Here is a 21756-nt window from a genome sequence, read left to right on the forward strand (position 1 = left end):
TATACTTGTTATCTGTGTGTTTATAGTTTCACACAGTCTGTAAGAATAAACATCACAAAGCTTGCAACTTCCATAGTAATGTCAAGCAAGGCCTACAGAAATGCAGGAGAAATTGCTCACACAGTCTTGCTCTCCCAACAGATGTTTTCTTTTACTCACTAAAAATACATGGGAATAATTTATATTCACCTCTTTTCCCACCACCCTAATTTTCTATACACTGCTACTCTTTTTCCCTCTCCAAATACATATAGTCTTTAACTTATATGGCAAGAGTAACTATAATACTTGATCAAGTTATACTTTTACACAATATTAGGAATTAAAAAAAACACCTTTCTGCTGTGCAAGGAGACGAGCCATGCATTGAAATGAGACATCAGAATACACCTACCTGGGGAAGGAAACTACAGAAAGGCAGTAGTAAACTGATTAGTTTACCTGTTTGCTAATGTTTGTACTTCAGCATGTTTTTCTTTGTATGTGGTTTTATATCCCTGAATAAAGGACAGGTAGGATTTGGGAGTCACATGTGTAGAACGTCTGTATCTTTGAAAGTAATCAGAACATTTTTCTGCCACTCCATCCTGGAATGAGCCCATACACTGCACAATTTCCCTCTTTATATCAGCAGTGCAGTCCATATCAAATGAGGACAGGAAATGTTCAGATACTTGAGAGAGAAAGAAAACCTAAATGTAAGTAAGTATTCAGGAAAACAGCTTACAAAAAAGGCCTCTGGCCTTTTGGTCTTAGTAGCCCTCCAAAAGAGTCTTTTGGAGGCCCCAAACTGTCCTGTCCCAGAACTTGTAGGGGTTCCCCACTGCTCTGATCCTTTCAGGAGAAAAGGGCAGGAACTCTCCACAGCTCTCTTGGCAGGGCATGAAGGACACTGGCAGGGAGCGGTCCCGGAGCAGATTCCCTCTGTGGGGCAGGGATCTCCGCAGCTGCTCTGGGGACACCACAGACTATGATGACGCTTCAGAGAGAAGAACTGGTCCTCCAAGTCGTGACCGTGGTCCTAGGGATAGCACAGCTGCAAGGCCTTCCAAGAGGATCTGCCGGTGGGCTCCCGCTCCCAGGGCTGCTCAGGAGCAAACCTTGCTGAGGCAGAGGGAGCCAAGCAGATCTGTGCGGGGAACTTACAACCTTGGCAGCCGGTTTGTGCAGTACACAGACTGTGACCGCTCACTGCGGAAGAGAAAGAGGGAGAGAACAAGTCCTCCACGTTGTGACCAAGTCTTAGTGAATACTGCAGTTCCAGGGCCCTCCAAAGCCAGCTCCAAGCAGGCTCTCATGCTCCGGGCTGCTCGGGAGCAAACCCGACAGAGGCAGAGAGAGCAGAGAAGATCAACACGGCGGGGCTGTGATTGCCACAGCCAGTTTGGGCAGCACACAGACTACCGCCCTTCAGAGAAGAAGAGGAGGGTTTCCACGCCCCAGAGATTCACGTCAGACAAGCATTCAGGGCACTCTGGCAATGATGGCGTTGGATTATGGCCCTGGCTCAAGCAGAACGGAAGACTAGCACTGCGTTTATTAGCCAAGGCATCCTTGTTTTCGATACGCCTTCTCAGACCTGAGTGAATGATTTAGCTAAGAAGATGATAGTTACAATAATATAGAAATATCATTAGAAATATAGAAATATATATAGAAATATAGAATATATATAGAGAAATATATATAGAAATATAGAATATATAGAGAGAGAAATATAGAAATATATAGAAATATAGAATATATATAGAGAAATATATATAGAAATATAGAAATATATAAAGAAATATAATATAGAAATATATATAGAAGTAATATTTTATAATACATTGTTACATGTTATATATCTTCAGCAATAGATAGTAATAGTATAATAAATATTATTAAAATAATAAAATAGTAAATACTAAAATACTTTAAGCAGAGTTATTTATTGCACATTGTAGATAATTATAGCTAGAAACATAGTGCAGTATTTGGAAGCAGTGTTGAAGCAATTATATTAAAGCTAAGAAAACAAATATTAAGTAGAGATTGTGCAGCACACAGACTACCGCCCTTCAGAGAAGAAGAGGAGGGTTTCCACGCCCCAGAGATTCACGTCAGACAAGCATTCAGGGCACTCTGGCAATGATGGCGTTGGATTATGGCCCTGGCTCAAGCAGAACGGAAGACTAGCACTGTGTTTATTAGCCAAGGCATCCTTGTTTTCGACACGCCTTCTCAGACATGAGTGAATGATTTAGCTAAGAAGATGAGAGTTACAATAATATAGAAATATTATTAGAAATATAGAAATATATATAGAAATATAGAATATATATATAGAAATATATATAGAAATATAGAATATATATATAGAAATACATATAGAAATAGAGAAATATATACAGAAATATAATATAGAAATATAGAAATATATATAGAAATATAGAATATGTATATAGAAATATATATAGAAATATAGAGAGAAGTAATACTTTATAATACATTATTACCTGTTATATATATTCAGCAATAGATAGTAATGTTATAAGAAATCTTATTAAAATAATAAAATAAGAAATACTAAAATACTGTAATCAGAATTATTTATTCCACGTTGTAGACAATTATAGCTACAAACATCTCAGCCTCGGCCATATCAATCAACAGAACTGGTCTACTCTGGCCTCAAATCGGGAGGCCTGGAGACACACCATCTCTAACGCTGCTGTTTCCTTTGAGAAGGCACGCAGAATCACTCTCGAGGAGAAAAGACAAGGCAGAAAGAATCATGTCTTGCAGAATATACCACCTAGGGAGTCTTTCTGCTGTGCCTTTTGCAATCGGATATGTCTATCTCGCATTGGCCTCCTAAGCCACCAGCGTGCTTGTAACAAATGTGGATAGAGCCTTCTGAAATCTTCGTTCGAGAAGCCCAGCCACGATGATGTGTTTAAGACGGGTGTTCCATAATTTAGTGTTCTCACTGAAACCATGCAAATCGTGCGCCACTCGCTCACTTCCCACTCCTCCTTGCCTTCCCACTCCCCCTCCATCCTGAGGCAGGCTGGACGGGACAATTGGAGGCACAAAAGGTAAAGATCGCAGGCTGAGATAAGAACAACCTACTGGAAACGCCAATGAAATAAGAAAACAGTGCAGCAACAGAACAGTAACAGAAACAATCCTAATAACAGAGTGTACAAGGGAGGCAAATGACTCACACGTGATTGCTCACCAGTTGGTGCCCAACTTTGCCACCACGCACACAACCTGGAAGAGACCCCTTCCCCCATCCTTGACAAAATGAGGAATAACCTCTATGTCCTGGCTGTGCCCCCTCCTGGATACTGCCCAAATTAACACTGTCCTGACCAGAAGCAGGACAATCACCTTCAGGATGTGCAGCACAGCTTTCGGGTCTGCACCAGAGGCACTGGATCCCTCCATGCCAGGGAGGGGAGACATCAGAGATGAGCAGACTTTGGAAATCCCTCACCTCTCACTCCGGCCCATTTGTTCTCATTTTATGGGATGGAAGAATACATACCCAACTCCTCCCAGTGTCCTTCTCACTGGAAATCCCCTGAGCTTTGATTCCTTTGCTGACATGCTGCTTCCTCTGGGAAAAGCAGCCAGAAAAGCCAAGGCCATTGCTTTGAGGGAAGGTCTTTCTTAGAACACTTTTCCTGAAGTGCACCCAGGAAGGCTGGGCTGCAGCAGCACATGGCCCCCATGGCTTTGCTACATCTCATCCAGAACACCTGGAAGCCCTTCTCTCACCATCCAGCCGCTCCCCTGCCCTGTCTTCCCCACCCCACAGGGCTGCTGCCGAGGAGTTAACAAACTTCACAGTTCAATCCTGATAGCCCACTGCTGACTGGGATGGGGGGAGACCAGGGGCACTTTTGGCCCCCATCAGCACCAGCTCTTGGGACAGCCAGGCTCTCTCCTGACATGTGGGCTCATCTCTGCAGCTTTGCTGTCCTCCACAGGGCGTTGGCTGAAAAAAATCATCTTCTAGAAAAGATATATGACACCAGCCCAGGGGTCAGCAGCACCACATGAGAGCTTGGCAAGATGCCCTGAGGACAGCCAGGCCAGGCAGAGAGAGGTGGAAGGACCACAGGGGCTCTCTGAAGCAGCCACATTGTACAACAGAGACAATGAGGCTAAATAAACACTGGGCTGAAAGATGAGAGTGCTCTTACAAGGGAAATTTACAGCTGCTGTACAGGCCTGGGGCTCTTGCTGGAAAGCTTCAGTCTCTGGGCTCCCGGTGCCCAAAGGCATTGCAGATAACTCCTTCTCAAGCAATGGCAGGGAGCAGGGTGGAGAAGTCAAGGATGAGGCAGATCAGAAAGACTGGGGCAGCACAAAGAGATCTACAAGGGAGAGAGACAGCATCTGAAAGGCACTCCTTGCTGACCTAGGAGCTGGTGCCGTGGGCTCTACAACTGCTGCCTGCAGTCAGCTTGGAAGCTCTGGCAGTTTTAACAGGAGGTTTGTCTGCAAACAAGATGCAGAGACGTTACGATGATGGATGCGGGTATATTCCTGACCTGGGCTCTCCAGAGGGAGATTCGCTGTCTCCTCATGGGCCATAGAGGCTTTTAATATGGGATGAACTTCACTTGGTCTCCCCAAGCTCATGTCCAACCTGTTCCATGGCCTCTGACTGCGATCTGCTGTCCACCTAGCTTCATCCCCCCTCACAACCCTGGGGACTCCTTGGAGATGAAGGGCTGCTGTGCCAGCACCTACTGCTCCAGGAAGGGAGTGCAAGGGGAAGATGCTACACTCGCAGGGGCAAAGAAGGTTCATTTTGCCATGGGATCCCAGGAGGTCACCATGCACATCGTCAATGGGGTCTGAAAAAAGAAAACTTACAGATGTTGAGGCAGCTGAGCTCATCAAGCACATGTAGAAAAGCTCCTGATTTCAGTATGGCTGGCTCTTTTGAAATGCCCCAGGAAGGAAGATTTGGTCTCAGGCATCATCAGCCCCATTGGCCAGTCTAGACAGAACTGCCTGGACTTGAATCAGAAGTTGGTGGATAAGAGATTTAGCTTCATTTAGCTAGAAATGGGATATCTCTCTCCAGTGAGCCAGCTGCTTGCCATTCCGTTAGTCCCTGACCACAAGCAGCACTGAATCTGTGATCTCTCCCCCTCCAGTTTCTCAGAGTCCCTGGGTAACCCTGAAAGCACTGCTTCAGGATCAGCTTCTGCAAGAGGCCTTCCAAAAAGCAGCTAGGGGATTAGGTGAGGGGAAGAACCAGAAAATCACACACATTCTTCCCTGGATTCGTGAAAGACAATAAGAAAGAAATACAAGACCCCCAAAAGCAAGTCCACTTGATAGGAGCAGCAGGGGAGCATCTCTGGTTCAGTAGTGATACGACGCACTCAACTGCAGCTTGCAGACAAGAATCCTGAAACATTCCAGTAGCCAAGATTGCCACCTGATCCCAAGGTCCCCTGTCCTCTGCCCCATGCATTTCCACGGGACCAAAGCCCCTATGCACAGCAAAAGGAAAGTATGGGAATGTACACACATGGTAACTTGCTCCTGGCCTTTTCAGCCGATGGAGGAAGACAACTTCCCTCATTAGAAAATGGAGCAGGTCTGAGCTGGACTTTCTCAAAACACTCTAAAGCCGGAGGCAGGTTTCTCCCACAAGCGACAGCAAAGCCCTCCTCCTGCCCATGTTGTTTGGGAAATGGCACAAGAACCAGGAGAATCACAGAGAGATTCACACCTTCAGAGACACCAGTGAGTGCAGCCCCTCCTGACATCATCTGGGCAGGAGCCTCCAGCCCTTGGGATGACTTTGCCTCCTAACAGAGGTGCCAGAGCATCTGATCTGGATTTACCAGGCCTGCCTTAGTACCATGCCACAATAATTGTCGCAGCATCCCAGCCTTTCCTTGCTCGAGCCAGTCTGTTTATAGGTTGTTTGGATCTCCACCTCCCCATTGCAGGGGGATTGAACACCACTGATCACATCCACTTCTACCTCTGACCTGAAGGGAGAGGAAGATTTCCCCGTTTGCTGTTGTGGCAAGTGGCGCCTCTCTGCAAGAGATTTCATCTCCTGCTCGGGGCCCCTCTGCACTGGCCAGGCTCACTCCATGCTGCTGGACCTCTCCCAGCCCCTCTAAGCAGGGCTCCGGTCAAGTCTTCGTAACAACTCCCCATTCCTCAGAATAGCTTGGCACTCCTGTAGCAGTTTGGGTGGGGAATGCCAAACTCACACCAACGAATGGCTCTGTCCAATCACCTGAGGAGTAGCAGGTACCACCCAGTGCGGAGGTCAGCGCTTGAATAAAGACCTCCCCAACTTTTCTGGGTGCAGCTGGTAAGGCGATTTTGTTATAAAAGTAGCGGGGCAACTGAACTGCTTAAAGGGAGGAACAAAAGGGCACAAAAAGCACTGCGCAAAATGGCTCCAGCCTGAAATAACGTGGGTAAGGAAGGCACTGGAACAGAAGATGGGGTTTAGGCGGAGCATGCAAATTACAACCAATCGTAGGAGATAGGGGCTGAACATAACCCTATACGGTACTGCGTCAAGTATCAACCAATGAAAGGACAGAACATACGCACAGTACAATACAATACGACAACTTCTATGCAAAATCTACAATTTCCTTATTAATTACACATTTTTAGACTGCCACAACCCAGCCTGCCCCATGCAGAGCCCTGGGGGTGGCTCCTGCTACACCCAATGCCAGAAGAACACCACAGGAGACCCTGGGGAGGGAAGAAGGGAAGGAAAGAAGGAAATCTCAGTGCTATGGATCTGGAGCAGCTGGGGGAACTCCAGTGCCTCCCAAGACGCCCTGTCAGACACGTGAGGAACTGCAGAGTCGAGAGCTCTCCCCACGCACCCCTACGGCCCGCTCCGAAATAAATACCGTTGACTGCCCATGGAAGGTCCCCTTCAGAGTAGCGACACGATCCCCGTAGCCCCTTGCTCTGGATTCCCCCGCCCATTCCTGGCCTCACCCCTTTGTGCCCAGAGCCCACTAGCTTTGAGCTACAGGGAGCAGAGGGGCTCTGTTGCCACCCTGTCAGGCGGCGTCAGCTGTAGAACAGCTCCAGTGGCCAAGTGCAGGGCTGAGCTCTCCATGGGACTGTGTCTGGCTTCAGGCAGTTTTCTGACAGGGAATGGGACTATTCTAGCCCAAAGGGAGCAATCAGGATCCAACATCTGCTTTGTTTAAGGCTATCAGGAGCCTTCTTGGTCGCTTATCCTTTGATTTTTGTCCAAATCTTGAAGTGGTTTTGATGAGGTACAAAAAGGAGGTGCAGAAAGCATGCCTTCCTCCCCCATAGACACGGTTTCCCCTCAGATCAGGGGGATCAGACCAAACCTCTGGTGGGAGCTGTTTTATTAAGCTTGTCAGACCTTGAACATCAGGGGAGCTGTGTACAGCTCGTGGCAGCAGGTGCTGGGGCCTTGGCCAGTGTCACCTGGAAGGGGAAAGGAGGAAAGGGGACCAGCACGCATCCCTGCTGCCCTGTGTATCCCCTGAGCCAAGGGACCCTTATGGACAGTTGTTCTGCACCTCCCCCTGTCCCCTTTTGGTCAGGGCTATCACCTGACACTGCGGTGACAGACGGGTTCATCAGGATATCCTTGGCAGAATGATGACGGCACTGAGTCATAGTGTAGTGGTTTGGACTTTGTTTTCCCCCAGAGGCTAAAGAAAAGTGGTAGACCCCAAGGGGTGGAAACCCTTGGAAATTTTGAAGTTCTGCCCAATGAGCGCTCCTGCAAAAATGTAAACATATCACAACCAGACCGGAAGAGATGAGTTGTAGTTTTGGTTGTTGTTGGAGAGGTGGCCATGTTGTAGAGCCACGAGGAAGGGGCTCTGAGCCCCTTGGGCCCTCTGGGGCCTCCCAGCCCTTGGCTGGGGGGCTGCAGGGACCTGGAACAGCATAAAGCTGGGCTAGGTGCCTGTAGTTATGCCGGGAGATGTTTTCTCCATGGACGCAGAGCAGCAGCCGACGCTGACCAGAGAAACGGTGGCAGAGAGCCAGAGATAAGGACCTGAACCAGAGGAGCAGCAGAAACAACATGCAGCACTGCAGAGAAGACTCCTGGAAAGGGAGGAGAAAGAGAGCCAGCAGCTGAGACACAGAGTTTGGGGTAAGACTGTACCAGATTCCCCAAAACTCCCTTGGAGACCCTCTTGGAGAAGAGGGACATGGACTCCTATTAAGGAGAAAAGTTTTAGACATGCAGCACCGGAGAGAGAGGAGCTAAGAAGCTCAAAAGAGCGTCCTGGAGCTGGACTGGGACGGCCAGATGGAATGCAGGGGGAGTTGACCTTGGCTCCCCCCTTGCACTGCTGCCACGGTGGCAGCCTGAGAGACAGGGCACAGAGGCCCTGCAAGAGATACCAGACCGTCACGAAGACCCCCCTGTGTCTCGTGATATGACGTGGTGAAACAACCTTGTCTGGGGTTACGAAGCCCACGGAAGACCCCTTTGCCTGTGTCAAGGGGGCCGAGGGAGAGTTTGGATACCTCCCATGTGAGTGCTGGCAGAAAGCCAGCTATCAGCTGCTGCATGTGGAGAAGACAGACAGACTGCTGCCTCAGAAGATGCTGCTGCTTAAGGACTGGAAGGGATCTGTCCTTCTTTCCCTCCTGGACTTTTATTTGGAGGGGAGAAGAGATCTGATCATTGTAAATACTATATGTCATGGTAGAGATAGTTGTGATCATGTGTATAATGTGATGTTATATTTATTTGTACAGTCATTGTAATATATTCCCTTTCCCCCACTTTGAGTCTGGTGTGTTTTGTCTGAAAAAACCCATCTCACATTGGATCGAGATGTGGGAGGGGGGATGGAGCTAGGGAATTGGATTTTGGGACTATCTCAAACCATGACACCCACACAAAAGAACCAACCAGAAGATCCACATTCCAAGCTGAAGACCCTCCAAAGGCTGTGGGGGGGTGTGGGGTTTTTTAACTCTCTCCTCAGAAAGGGGAGGCACTGCCTGGAGGATGCCACTTGTCCCTGCATGGTCCCAGTTCCTCCCAGTATGATCCCACTATGACTCCAGTCACCACCAATGATCCCAGTAAATTCCAGACACTTCCAGTGGATTCAATGAATCCAGTTTGATCCCAGTCATCCCCAGTATTGTTGCAGTCCCTCTCCCATACTCCCAGTATTATTGCAGTCATTCCCAGTCTGGTCCAAGTATGAGCCCAGCAGGGGCCCAGCTGCTCCCACTCTGATCCCAGTTGCCCCCAGTGTGGTTGTTCCAGGATGGATCAGGAATGGGGACCCCTCTGTGTCCCCCCCTTGTGTCACCCTGTTCTAGGGGAGCTTTGGGGGGACATCTGCACCCCAACACGGCATCGAGCACATCCCAAAGTGTGCTGGGACCCCCTTAAACCACCCCACAGCCCCCAAGGAACCTTCAAACCCACTCAGAGTCCATCCAGGACTCCACCTAACCCTTTTTTTTGGGGGACTTTCATGGGCTCTGGTGATACTGGGAGCCTCCCCCGTTGCAGGCGAGGAGCTCTCGGGTGAGAGGGAGTGTTGGGAAGGGGGGGTCAGTGAGTCAGAGGGATAAAAGGGGTGGTGGGACCCCAAACTGAGTGAGAGGAGAGTGGGACCCTCAAAAGTGGAGGGGGAGGGAGGTTGAGAATTGGGGGATGATGGGAAATGGGTGGGAGAGGTCAGAAGAGTGGGGAAAAGGGGAGGGTGGGACCCCCAAAGTGAGCAGGAGGGGGCTGGGGATTGGGGGAATGATGTGTAAGGGGTGGGAGAGGGGGAAAAAGTGGGGGTTGAGACCCCAAAAGTGATCTTGGGGTGGCTGGGGATTGAGGGGACCATGGAAAAGTGGGAGGAACAGGGAGAGGGGTGGAAAATAGGGGGGTGGTCTGGAGGGATGGATGGTCCCATGGGGGTCTTTGGGCACTGGGGGGTTGGGAAAGGGGGGTGGTCCCCCTGAGCTCCCAACTTCCTCTGGGGTACTGGGGGCTGCTGGATCCAATCTCAGCCTTGCATTGTGCCAACAGTTGAAATTTAGAGCAATTCTAGAGGGGGGACTGAACCACGTTTGTCCCCCAGGCTTTAATGATGGCAAATCAGATCTATTGATAGAAAATGAATTATTTATTTTTGTAAATGATGACACAAAAGGTTTTAGTCAGAATTAATTAGTGAACAATAGAAACACTAAAACTACCAGGAGTACAGGATAAGATAGGACAGGGCACTACACTAAAGCAATTGTTGAAGCAATTCTACTAAAGCTGGCAAACAAACAATAATTCTTAATTAGAGATGGATGGAACTCCCCCAGAGCAGCGCTCGTGGGGAGATCTCTGCTCTCAACCTCCAGCAGTGACCTTGGGGGGTCCCCAGCCAAGGCAGGAATCTCCACACACCCCCCAAGAAGGGTTCTGTTGGAAGAACCTGCCCCTGGGAAAGGGGACTGGCCCTTTCTGGTGGAAACCCATGGACTGACAGTCCTTGGACTCCAGGGCTTCCCTCACCATCAGGGGCTTCATTTGGGGTCGAACCAGTCTGGGGTCCAACATCTCCTGCCTTGTCCCGGCCCCCTCTGAGCTCAGCACTGACCCCTTTGCAAATGGGGCATTGTCTTGGGGCCATTGCAGGGGGGATGTCCTGCCCCAGTGTCCCAGTGTTCCTTTAATTGCCAGAGGCCCTGCAGTGTCCCAGTGGCCCCTTGATTCCATGACCTTCTGAAACACCTCAGGCTTCCTTTGGTTCCATGAGGCCCCCCTGTCACAAAGGCCCCTGGATTCCATGAATTCCGCAGTGTCACAAGGTTCCTTTTTTTCCATGGGGCCCTGCAGTGTCCCAATTGTGCCTTGATTCCAGGAGTATCCAAATTCTCCCCGGGTTCCTTTGGTTTCAGGAGGTCCCGCAGTGTCCCAGCGGCCCCTTCATTCCAGGCAGGCCCAGGGAGACGAAGGCAAAGACGGAGCCCCGACCCCCGTCAGCATCTTGGGGGGGCGGGGGGGCAGGACCCGGGAAACGGCGGCGGCTGCTGGGAAGGGACTGGGATGGACTGGGATGGACTGGGATGGACTGGGATGGACTGGGACAGACTGGGATGGACTGGGATGGATTGGGACTGACTGGGATGGACTGGGACACTGGGATACACCGGGACCGGGACTGGGACCCAGCAGGACCCCCCGGGAGCAGGATCTGAGCACACTGGGACCCTCCAGGACCAGAACTGGGGCAACAGGGATCATACTGGGAGCAACTGGGACCACACTGAGGGCTACTGGGAGCAACTGGAGGCCACATAGGATATAGTGGGAGTGCCTTGGAGTCACTGGGATCCTACTGGTGGAAACTGGAATGTTACTGGGGCATCTGGGAGTGACTGGGAAGGACTAAGAGCATGCTGAGGGCTCTACTGGGATATACTGGGAGTGTCTGCAACCATGGTGGGGGTGACTGGGACCATACTGAGAGTGACTGGGACTATGTGAAGGGGAATTAGGACCAGGTTGGGGGCAACTGGAAGGAACTGTGAGTGACTGGATCTACAAGAGAAGTAACTGGGATTGAGTGGGACTGTCAGAAGGGAGGACCGGGATCATACTTGGAGTGACTGGATCTGTGCTAGGGGCAACTGGGAGCAACTGGGACCATGATGGGGACAACTGGGATCATACTGGGATCACGGTGGGAGAAGCTTGGCCCATGCTGGGAGCAACTGAGACCACAATGAGGGTGACTGGGGTCATCCTGGGATCATACCAGGAGTGAGTGGGATCATGCAGGAGGTGATTGGGATCATACTGGGAGCAACTGGGAGTGCACTGGGGATGACTGGAAGTGGCTGTGAGCAACTGGGATAATGCTGGAAGCTTCTGGGGGCAACTGGGAATGAGTGGGACCACATGGAGGAAACTGGGAGCAACTGGGAGAGACCAGGAGTGACTGGGATCATCCTGGGACTGACTGGGAGCTGAATCCGAAAAATCGGTCCGAGAAACTGCTCAGAGACTTTTTTCTCTTTAAGCAGCAAGGTATTTGTTTATTCAACGTTGGGAGCAAGCCAGCTCGCGCTGGACAAACTTGCTCCAAGGCTTCACACAAAATCAGCATTTTTATACAATCTTCAGCTGGGATTAAATGCATATTCAAGTGATTCCAACCTCTATCTCTGCATATTAATAACAGGTGGAGTATAGGTGGAGCTCAGGCGGGGCTTGGGGCGGTGCTTCTCTTGGCCCTCAATCCTGAGGGGACTTCCACTCTTCCTCCATGGCTCTGGGGGCTTCAACTCATCTTCCTCAGCTTGACCTTCCTTCTCTTCCATTGTTCTTGACCCGCTCCCTGAAGCTTGGAAAAAGCCCTGGCTCCCGGCCTATTCCTCCTATTCCAATGTCTCCCTGATCCTGCTGTCTCTCTAATTTATCCCCTCTAGGCCTAGGACATGTTCCTGTACTATTCTCTGAAGCTTTGCTCCAGTCAGTAGAACAGAACGAGCACAGATGGTCTTGGCTGTTGGGAGCTTGTTAGCAGGCCCAAATTTCTTAGTGAACTCTTTTGGGCCTGGCCTCCTGTTTCACCAGGGACACAGCCCGGGCCTGGGTGTTCCCATTCCCATTCCACGGGTTTGCATTCCTGTTCCAGGTGTTCCCATCCCATTCTAGTTGTTCCCATCCCATTCCAGGTGTCCCCATTCCCATTCCAAGAGTTCCCATTCCCGGTGTTCCCATTCCCATTCCAGGTGTTCCAATTCCCTTTCCAGGTGTTCCATCCCATTCTAGGTGTCCCCATTCCCATTCCTATTGTCCCTCCTCCCATTCCTGGTGTTCCCATCCCACTTCTGTTTTCCCCATTCCCAGTTCTTGGTGTTCCCATTCCCATTCCTGGTGTCTCCATTCCCATTCCTATTGTCCCCATTTCCATTCCAGGTGTTCCCATCCCACCTCTGTTTTCTCTATTCTAATTCCAGGCGCCCCCATTCCAATCCCAGATGTTCCCATTCCCATTCCTGGTGTCCCCAGTCTGCTCCCAATGTTCCCATTCCCATTGTTCCCATTCCCATTCCAGGTGACCCCATTCCCAACCCAGGTGACCCCATTCCCATTCCAGGTGTTCCCATTCCAGGTGTCTCCATTCCAATTCCAGGTGTTCCCATTCCAGGTGTCTCCATTTCAGATCCAGGTGTTCCCATTGCAGGTGTCTCCATTTCAGATCCAGGTGTTCCCATTGCAGGTGTCTCCATTTCAGATCCAGGTGTTCCCATTTCCATTCCTGGTGTCCCTATTTCCATTCCAGGTGTTCCCATTCCAGGTGTCTCCATTCCAATTCCAGGTGTTCCCATTCCCATTCCTGGTGTCCCCATTTCCATTCCAGTTTTCTCCATTCCCATTCCAGGTGTTCCCATTCCAGGTGTCTCCATTCCAATTCCAGGTGTTCCCATTTCCATTCCAGGTGTACCCATTCCCATTCCAGGTGTCTCCATTTCCATTCCAGGTGTTCCCATTTCCATTCCAGGTGTTCCCTCCCCATTCCACATGTCCCCACTCCCATTCCTGCTGCCCCCATTCCCATTCCTAGTGTCCCCAGTCTGCTCCCAATGTCCCCATTCCCTTTCCAGGTCTTCCCATTTCCATTCCTGGTGTTCCCATCCCATTGCTATTGTCCTCATCCCATTCTTTATGTCCCCATTCCCATTCCAGGCATTCTCATTCCCTTTCCAGGTGTTCCATCCCATTCCAGGTGTCACCGCTGACATTTCCCCTGCTGATTTACCATTAAACCAGCACACCAGGTCTGTGCCCAACGGGGGTCCCTGTGGATCATCCAACGCGGGTCCTCCCATGGCTGATGGAGTTGGAGCAGCGGCCGAAGCTCTTCCCGCAGTCGGGGCACTCGGGGCTTCTCTTACCGGTGGGTCCGTTGGTGGGAGGTCAAGGAAGAGCTCTGCGTGAAGCTCTTCCCACACTCCCCACAGTGGAAGGGCCTCTCCCTGATGTGGAGGCGATGGTGGGTGTAGAGGGTGGAGCTGTCCCACATTCCCTACACGTGTCGGGCTGTTCCCCAGTGGGGATGTGCTGGTGGTTGAGCAGCTTGGTGCTTGTGCTGAAGCTCTTCCCACATTCCAAGCACTTGTAGGGCCATTCCCTGGTGTGGATGCAACGGTGTTTGCAAAGGCTGGAGCTGTCCCTGAAGCTCTTCCCACACTCTGCACACGTGTAGGGCCTTCCCCACTGTGGATCATCTGGTGTCGGAGCAGGTTGGAGCTCTGAGTGAAGCTCTTCCCACATTCCTCACACATGTAGGGCCTTTCCCCACTGTGGATCATCTGGTGGCTGAGGAGGCGGGAGCTCCGTTTGAAGCTCTTCCCACACTCCCCACACGTGTAGGGCTGTTCCCCACTGTGGATGCGACGGTGGGTGCGGAGGGTGGAGCTGTGCCTGAAGCTTTTCCCACACTCCCCACACGTGTAGGGCCGTTCCCCACTGTGGATGTGCTGGTGGTTGAGGAGGTGGGAGCTCCGTTTGAAGCTCTTCCCACACTCCCCACAGGTGTAGGGCTGTTCCCCACTGTGGATGCGACGGTGGGTTCGGAGTGTGGAGCTGTGCCTGAAGCTTTTCCCACACTCCCCACACGTGTAGGGCCGTTCCCCGCTGTGGATCATCTGGTGTCGGAGCAGGTGGGAGCTCCGTTTGAAGCTCTTCCCACACTCCCCACACGTGTAGAGCCTTTCTCTACTATGGATCACCTGGTGTCCGAACAGGTGTGAGCTCCGTTTGAAGCTCTTCCCACACTCCCCACACGTGTAGGGCCGTTCCCCACTGTGGATGTTCTGGTGGCTGAGGTGGTCAGTGCTCCTGCTGAAGCTCTTCCTACATTCCAAGCAGCTGAAGGGCTTTTCCCTGCTGGGAGGCTGCTCAGGGACCACCAGCTCGCAGCTCCGCCTCAAGCTCCGGCCGCCTTCCCGGCACACGTTGGCTCTTTCCTCCTCACAGCCCCCTGGGCTGGCTTTGGAGCCCCTCCTGCGGGGGCATCTCCGGCCCTTTTCCTCCCCACTGCCTTCCTGCGCCGGGGAGCCCTTCAAAACGGCCTCTCCCACCAGGCTCTGCCGCCGGGATTTGTCCTCCGCGCTCTCCGGCCTCACCTCGGGGCCTGGGGCAGGAAGCAACAAGGACACACAGGGGATTTGCCTCTGGCCCACAGGGAAGCCCAAGGACATCCCCCCAACTCCGGCCCCGGCAGGACGGCCACAAAAGACAAAGGACCGACCCAAAGGGGCACTGACTTCCTCCTCTCCTGCCTGGGGGGCCCGCGGCATCTTCCTCTTCCTCGCAGCCTCCTCCTCCATCTGTCCAAGCTTTGGGAAGCAGAAATCCTTCTTGGGGGAAAAAAAACAAGGGGTGAGCGCGTTGCCTTGGGGGTTCCTCCTGCCCAAGTCCAGCTCTCGGACTCATCACACATCCTGTGCCCATAAAAACCTCCAAAACACCAAGATTTAGACCTGAAAAAAAGAAAACAACGAGGTTTGGGAAAAAAAAACAAATACCAAAACTCCCCTAAAATCTGCAAAAGATGAAGATTCAGAAAAAAAATACTCCAAAATATGAACATTCAGCTCAAAATAACCCTTCTCCCTCTCTGCTCTCTGCAGCTTTACCTTCTGGGCTCTCCCCTCTCTGGGCTGCTGGGGGTCCCGCTTAGGGATGACGTGGCTTTTGGGGGTCCCAGGGGTCCCTTCTCCCCTCACTCTCTGCTTCAGGGGGCCGGGTTCCCAGACGTTCCCCCTCTCTACCTTCTCCACTTTCTTGGCCCAGGGATCCCAGGGGTCCCCACTGCCCAGGCTCCCCCTTCTCCGGGACCCCCCTTGCAGCCTCCCGGGGGTCCCGGGGCTCCTCCCTCTCCCTGCTCCCCCCTCCAGCCTGCCGGGGGTCCCCCAACTCCGCCATCGCCCCGCTCCGCTCTCCACACTCCGGGGCTCCCGCCCTTCCTCCCCCCACCCCCGGCTCTCCCGAGGGCTCCCCAAACCCGCTGCCTCGGCTCCCTCCGGCTCCCCCGGACCAGCCCCCCCCGCCCACACCGGGCTCACAATGGAGCCGCCGGGGCCTGACCCACCAACACCAACCCCCAACAAGGGGGGGACCCGCAGCCCCCCGACCACCCACAGGGCTCTGCCCACAACCCACCCCGACACTGCCCCAAAACACCCACTGGGGACCCCCAACAGCCCCCCGGCACACAGCCCCGCACAAGGGCCGCCTGTGCCCGAGCCAACAAAACGCCCCCACAGCCGGGGGGACACCAGAGGCTGCCCCGGGGCAACGAGAGCAGGGAGCGGATCGGGCCCCGCACACGTGGCCGGGCTCGTGGGTCAGCCGGCCGGGATCGGGAACAACAGCACGGCCCCGACCGCCGGGGAGGGGGAGAAAAACAAGGGGTGAGCGCATTGCCTTGGGAGTTTCTCCTGCCCAAGTCCATCCCTAGAACGCACAGGGCATCTTGTGCTCATAAAAACTCCCAGAACACAAAGATTCAGCCCAAAACCCCCTCCCAGAATTCCCCATCTCTCCTCTCTGGCATTTATGGGGGTCCCCCCTGTCTGGTCTGATGGCACTTCTACCTGCATTGGGGGTCCCCATTCTCCGGGCTGCCGGGGGTCCCGCGGCTCCGGGGGGTTCTCACTCTCTGGGGTCCCCTTTAGTGTTGCCAGGGGGGTCCCAGGGCTCACTTCTCCCCACTCTGCCTCCCGGGGCCGGCCGGCCCTCCTCTCTCGCCTCCCACCCTCGCAAACCTCTTGGCGCTCTCGGCTCCCACCCCGCCTCAAGGCCCCCCCTCCTCTCCACACTCCAAGCCCTTCCCCCTCTCCGGGACCCCCGCTTAAGGGGCCCGGCGCTCCCTCTCTGCTCCCCCCCCCTCCAGCATTCCGGGGGTCCCCCAGCTCCGGGATCGCTCCGCTCCGCTCTCCCCACTCCACGGCTACCGGGGTTCACCCCCGGCTCTCACGGGGGGCCCCCAAACCGCTCTCGCCCCCCCGCCATTGCCGAGCGACCGCCAGGACCTTTTGGCTGCTCTTCTTTGTGCTCCCGCTCGGCTCCTCCCTCGGCTGGGCCGCCGCTTTTGGCGGGTTTCCTCCTCCGGGATCCGCCCCCTGCAGCCCTTCCACCCCTGGCCCAGCCCCCTTGGGCCCCCCTTGGGCCCTCCTTGGGCCCCCCTTGCCCGATAAGTCTGATTATACAGACAAGCAATTGGGTTTAATCCACAAAACCCAAATGTAGAACCCAGCACCCTGGGGCATCAACAAAGTGCTGTTCCTTGGGCCCCCCCCGAGTCCAAAGAAAAGGGAGAGGGGAAAAATACCTGCTGGTGGGAGAGCTGTTGCAGTCTGGCCAAAAGTGGGGATTGCAGTCCAGTTGAGGATGGTGGTCTCAGGCTGGTTGAGAGCGGTGAGCTGCAGTCCTCCTCTGGATCCCACGAGTGGTAAAAAGGCTCCGAAACTCCAGGTTTATATATTCTCCAGTTCAGGCAGGAATGCCCAGTCCTCCCCTCAGAGCAGGGAATTCCATAAAAGGATGCTTAGTTCTTCCCTCAGAGCGGGGAATTCCATAAAAGGGTATGAGGATACTCAGAGAGGGGAATTCCATAAAAGGATATGAGGACAGGAACACCCCGCCCACCTCACAGGCCCCCCCCCCCCCCCCCGACAACAGTTTCTGGGAAAATGGCATGGAAGGCCATAGAATCCACAGTTTTGGGCTACACCCATCCAGTGAGGAATCGGTCCCAGCTGTTCTTACTAGGACAGGATTCCAGAGTGGGATCAGGTGGAATTGTGGACTGGGATCAGGGCTGGATTCTGGAGTGGGATTGGCGTGGGATTGGGGTGGGATGGATGGAGCAGGATCAGGAGGGAATCCAGAGCAGTTCCTACTCTCCCTGGGCTCCACAGCCGGCTCCATCCCCTGGGATGCGAACAGGGACATGGTGACTCCTTTCCCCGCTCTCATCCCAGCAGGAATCACAGCCTGAGCGATCCTGGAGCTGGATCTGCCCCTTCCCTCTCCCTGCGGAAAGGCAGGAGCTGCTGGCAGAGCTTTAATTTGGGTGTGAAAATCTCCTGCTTTGGGCAATAAATCCTGGCTCCCTCCTCCGGCCTCCGGCAGTTCCTCTGTGGGAACCAGGAATGGGGACAGGGGGGCTTGGATGGGGACACTGGGAACAGGCTGGGGACACCAGGAATAGGAATGGGGATGTCAGGACTGGGATGGGAACACTGGGAATGGGAATGGGGATGTGGAAGACCAGGATGGGAACAAGGGGGACAGGAATGGGGGACACTGGGAGCAGGTTGGGGACAGCAGGAATGGGAATGGGGACTTGGGGGACCAGGATGGGGACACTGGGAACAAGTTGGAGTCACCAGAAGTTGGGAATGGGGATACCAAGAGCAGGCTGGGGACACCAGGAACAGGGAATGGGAACACCAGGAGACAATAGGGAAAGGGATGCGGACACCAGGAACAGGATGGGAAAGCCAGCAAAAGGTTGGGGACAACAGGAACTGGGAATGGGGACATCAGGAGTTGGGAATGGCAACACCAGGAATGGGAATGGGGACATGGGGGACCAGGATGGGGTCATGGGGAACAGGTGGGGCATTACCAACACCTGGTAATGGGAGCACCTGGAGCGGGAATGGGAATGTGGGGGACCAGGATGGGGACACTGGGGACCGGAACGGGGACACTGGGAGCAGGCTGGGCATTACCAGCAATGGGAATGGGCACGGCAGGAACGGGAATGGGCACAGCAGGAACTCTCTGTCTCTGCTGGCCCCCCGGGCTGTGCCTTGGAGCCCTGACAGCTCCTGCAGGTCGCAGCTTTCCCAAGGCCTGGCAGCCCTCGCTGCCGTTGCCGGTCCTGCAGCGCCGGGCGGGACACGCTGCGGATCCCGCCGGGCTCCGGCGCTGCCACGGAACCCGCCGGCACCGTCAGCCCGCACGGCACCCACGGCAAGGGGCACCACGGCCGGGCAGCTGCTCCCCACGGCATCGCCAGCCCACAGCACCCGGCAGCTCCCATTGACTCACTGCAGCAGGAGAGCAGTAAAGCCTGGCAGCAAACTCCCAGGGCAATTCTAGGGGCCAAAGGGACGCTTCCAGCAGCATTCCGGACTTGAGTATTCCCGCAGAATTCCTTCTCCAGCTCTGCAGCCTCTCCTGCTGTTCCAGGACTGTCGGGTTTACACTGCCCTCCTGCTGCTCCTGGCTCAGGGCTCGCCAGGTTCAGTGCCCCCTTGGCAGCCCCGGACAAAAGGAGGGCACTGCTCTGCTCTGCTTTCTGCTGCTGAACATCTTCATTCTCCTCCTCGCAAGGACCCACAACTCTCCCACTTTACAAAGAGCAGCAGCACTTGGCAGGCCCGGCAGGATCTTCCCCACAAAGGCCGTGGCACTGCCCTGTGCTCGTCCTGCCACAGGAGCTCAAGGCTTCTGCACAGCACAACTTCCCAGCAGTGACCTCCCTGCTCCAGAGGGATGAGGAGCCTCTGCTGAACTGCAGAGATTCACACACTGCAACCACTGCACTGCCTGCATTTCCTGCCATTCTGCAGCACTTGGGCGTCTACTGGGGCTCTTCCTGCTGTTTAACCTACTTGCACAGAGGTTTGCAAACTCGGGGAATTGGATGGAGTTTTGTTCCAGCTGCCAGCTAAGGAATTTTTCAACCTGTTACACAATACATGCAATGAAAACTCCAGTGATTTAAGAACTTGGGCTCCAGCAGAACTGTTGGATTATTTATTTCATCAGGAAAAATAGACCAGGAAATAAAGTCGTCCCTTAATATATGTAAGTCAAATTAACTAATTTAGGTAAATAGGCTCTAAAAAGGAAGTTATCGAGTTTTATATATGGATACGTTAGAGAAGTCAGAGCCACAGGAGCCCCACAGACATGGTATTTGTCCTCAGACAACTGCAAGAGAAGTGTAGGGAACAGAACAAAGGTCTCTATGGAACCTTTGTTGACCTAACCAAGGCTTTTGATACTGTGAGCAGAAAAGGTCTGTGGCAGATTTTGGAACGTTTAGGTTGTTCCCCCAAGTTCCTTAAAATGATCATCTCACTCCATGAGGATCAGCACAGCCAAGTCAGATATGGCAATGCACTTTCTGAGCCCTTTTTAATAAAGAATGGTGTGAAACAAGGCTACGTTCTCGCTCCTACCCTATTCACAGTCTTCATTAGCATGATGCTCCAAAGGGCCACGGCAGACCTCGATGATCAGGACGGGATCTACATTCGATACCGTACTGATGGAAGTCTATTCAACCTAAGGTGACTGAAGGCCCACACCAAGACCTTAAACCATCTTGTCCAGGAGCTGCTTTATGCTGATGACGCCGCCCTTGTCGCCCACACAGAAGCAGCTCTGCAGCGTTTAACATCCTGCTTTGCTGAGGCTGCTGAGCTCTTTGGGCTGGAAGTCAGCTTAAAGAAAACAGAAGTTCTCCATCAACCTGCACCTCAGGAAGTCCCCCATCATCCCCACATCACCATTGGCCAATCAGAGCTCAAATCAGTCCAGCAGTTTAATTACCTAGGGATCCTCATCTCCTCGGATGGTGAGATTGACGGAGAGATGGACAACAGGTTAGCAAAGGCATAGAGAGCTTTTGGAAAACTCCATAAAAGAGTTTGGCGAAATAAACACTTGAAGAAAAGCACAAAGATCAGTGTTTACAGAGCCATTGTGCTGTCTACTCTTTTATATGGATCCGAATCATGGGTCATCTACAGCCACCACCTGCGACTCCTGGAACGCTTCCATCAACGCTGCCTCCGTACAATCCTAAACATCCACTGGTCAGATGATGTGACCAATCCATCTGTTCTAGAACAGGCAGCAGTCACAAGTATTGAGGCCATGTTGCTGAGAACACAGCTGTGCTGGGCAGGGCACGTCTCCAGGATGAAGGACCAACCACCCCCTCCCTAAGATCGTGCTCTGTGGTGAACTTGCCACCGGCTGCCGCAAGAGAGGAGCCCCAAAGAGGAGATACAAGGACTGCCTGAAACAACATCTCAGCCTTGGCCACATTGATCTTCATCACTGGTCTACTCTGGCCTCCAGTCGGGAGGTCTGGAGACACCCCATCTCTAACGCTGCTGCTTCCTTTGAGAACGCAGCAGGATCACCATCAAGGAGAAAGACAATGCAGAAAGAACCGTGTCCTGTCGATCCCATCCAAGGAGTCTTTCTGCTCTGCCTTTTGCAACTGGACGTGTCTATCTCGTATTGGCCTCTTTAGCCACCAGTGTGCTTGTAGCAAATGTGGGCAGCGCCCTTCCCAAATCTTCGTTCGCGAAGCCCAGCCATGATTTTGGATATTAATTTGGGAGTCTGGACTCATTGGTTTATTTGGTTCTGGAACTGGTATTTGGTTTATTTGGTTTTGGAAGCAGGTATTTGGTTAATTTTGTATTATGGGTACTTCAGGTTGCAAAGAAAGAGTCTTAAAGAAATCCTTTCTGCTATTTTGGATATTAACTTGTGATTTCTGGACTTATAAGTTGATTTGGTTTGGAAACTGGTATTTGGTTTATTTTGTATCCTTGAACCATTGGAAACAAATTGGGACCCCTTTGGAGGGACAAAGCTGTTGATGCTCCAGGGGTTTCAGGACCCTGAGGATTCCAGTGCCCACTGAAAGTGTTATTCAGGGAGATCCTCTCAGTCCCTGGATGCGG

The 21756-nt window shown here is 52.8% G+C and overlaps 3 protein-coding genes across 5 annotated transcripts in view; all 3 read right to left on the bottom strand.

The window, feature by feature from the left end:
* LOC135405967 (dynein axonemal heavy chain 5-like) overlaps nt 1-7662 on the bottom strand; it is a 43732-nt gene extending 36070 nt beyond the window's left edge. The window contains exons 1-3 of the mRNA XM_064640479.1: nt 7596-7662; nt 7403-7467; nt 442-692 (exon numbers count right to left, since the gene is read on the bottom strand). Coding sequence (XP_064496549.1) covers nt 442-692; nt 7403-7467; nt 7596-7662 — 383 coding nt within the window. The remainder of the gene's footprint in view (nt 1-441; nt 693-7402; nt 7468-7595) is intronic.
* Nucleotides 1-21756, bottom strand: part of LOC135405768 (class I histocompatibility antigen, F10 alpha chain-like) — a 319745-nt gene that overhangs the window by 184253 nt on the left and 113736 nt on the right. The window lies entirely within an intron of this gene.
* LOC135405788 (zinc finger protein 239-like) lies at nt 14095-15180 on the bottom strand (the record flags this gene model as incomplete). The annotated part of the gene is made up of 1 exon (XM_064640388.1): nt 14095-15180. A coding segment is annotated over one exon (1086 nt), but the record flags the coding sequence as incomplete, so codon positions are not given.

This window comes from Pseudopipra pipra, chromosome W (genome assembly GCF_036250125.1).
Source record: "Pseudopipra pipra isolate bDixPip1 chromosome W, bDixPip1.hap1, whole genome shotgun sequence".
In the NCBI taxonomy this organism is placed as follows: Eukaryota; Metazoa; Chordata; class Aves; order Passeriformes; family Pipridae; genus Pseudopipra; species Pseudopipra pipra.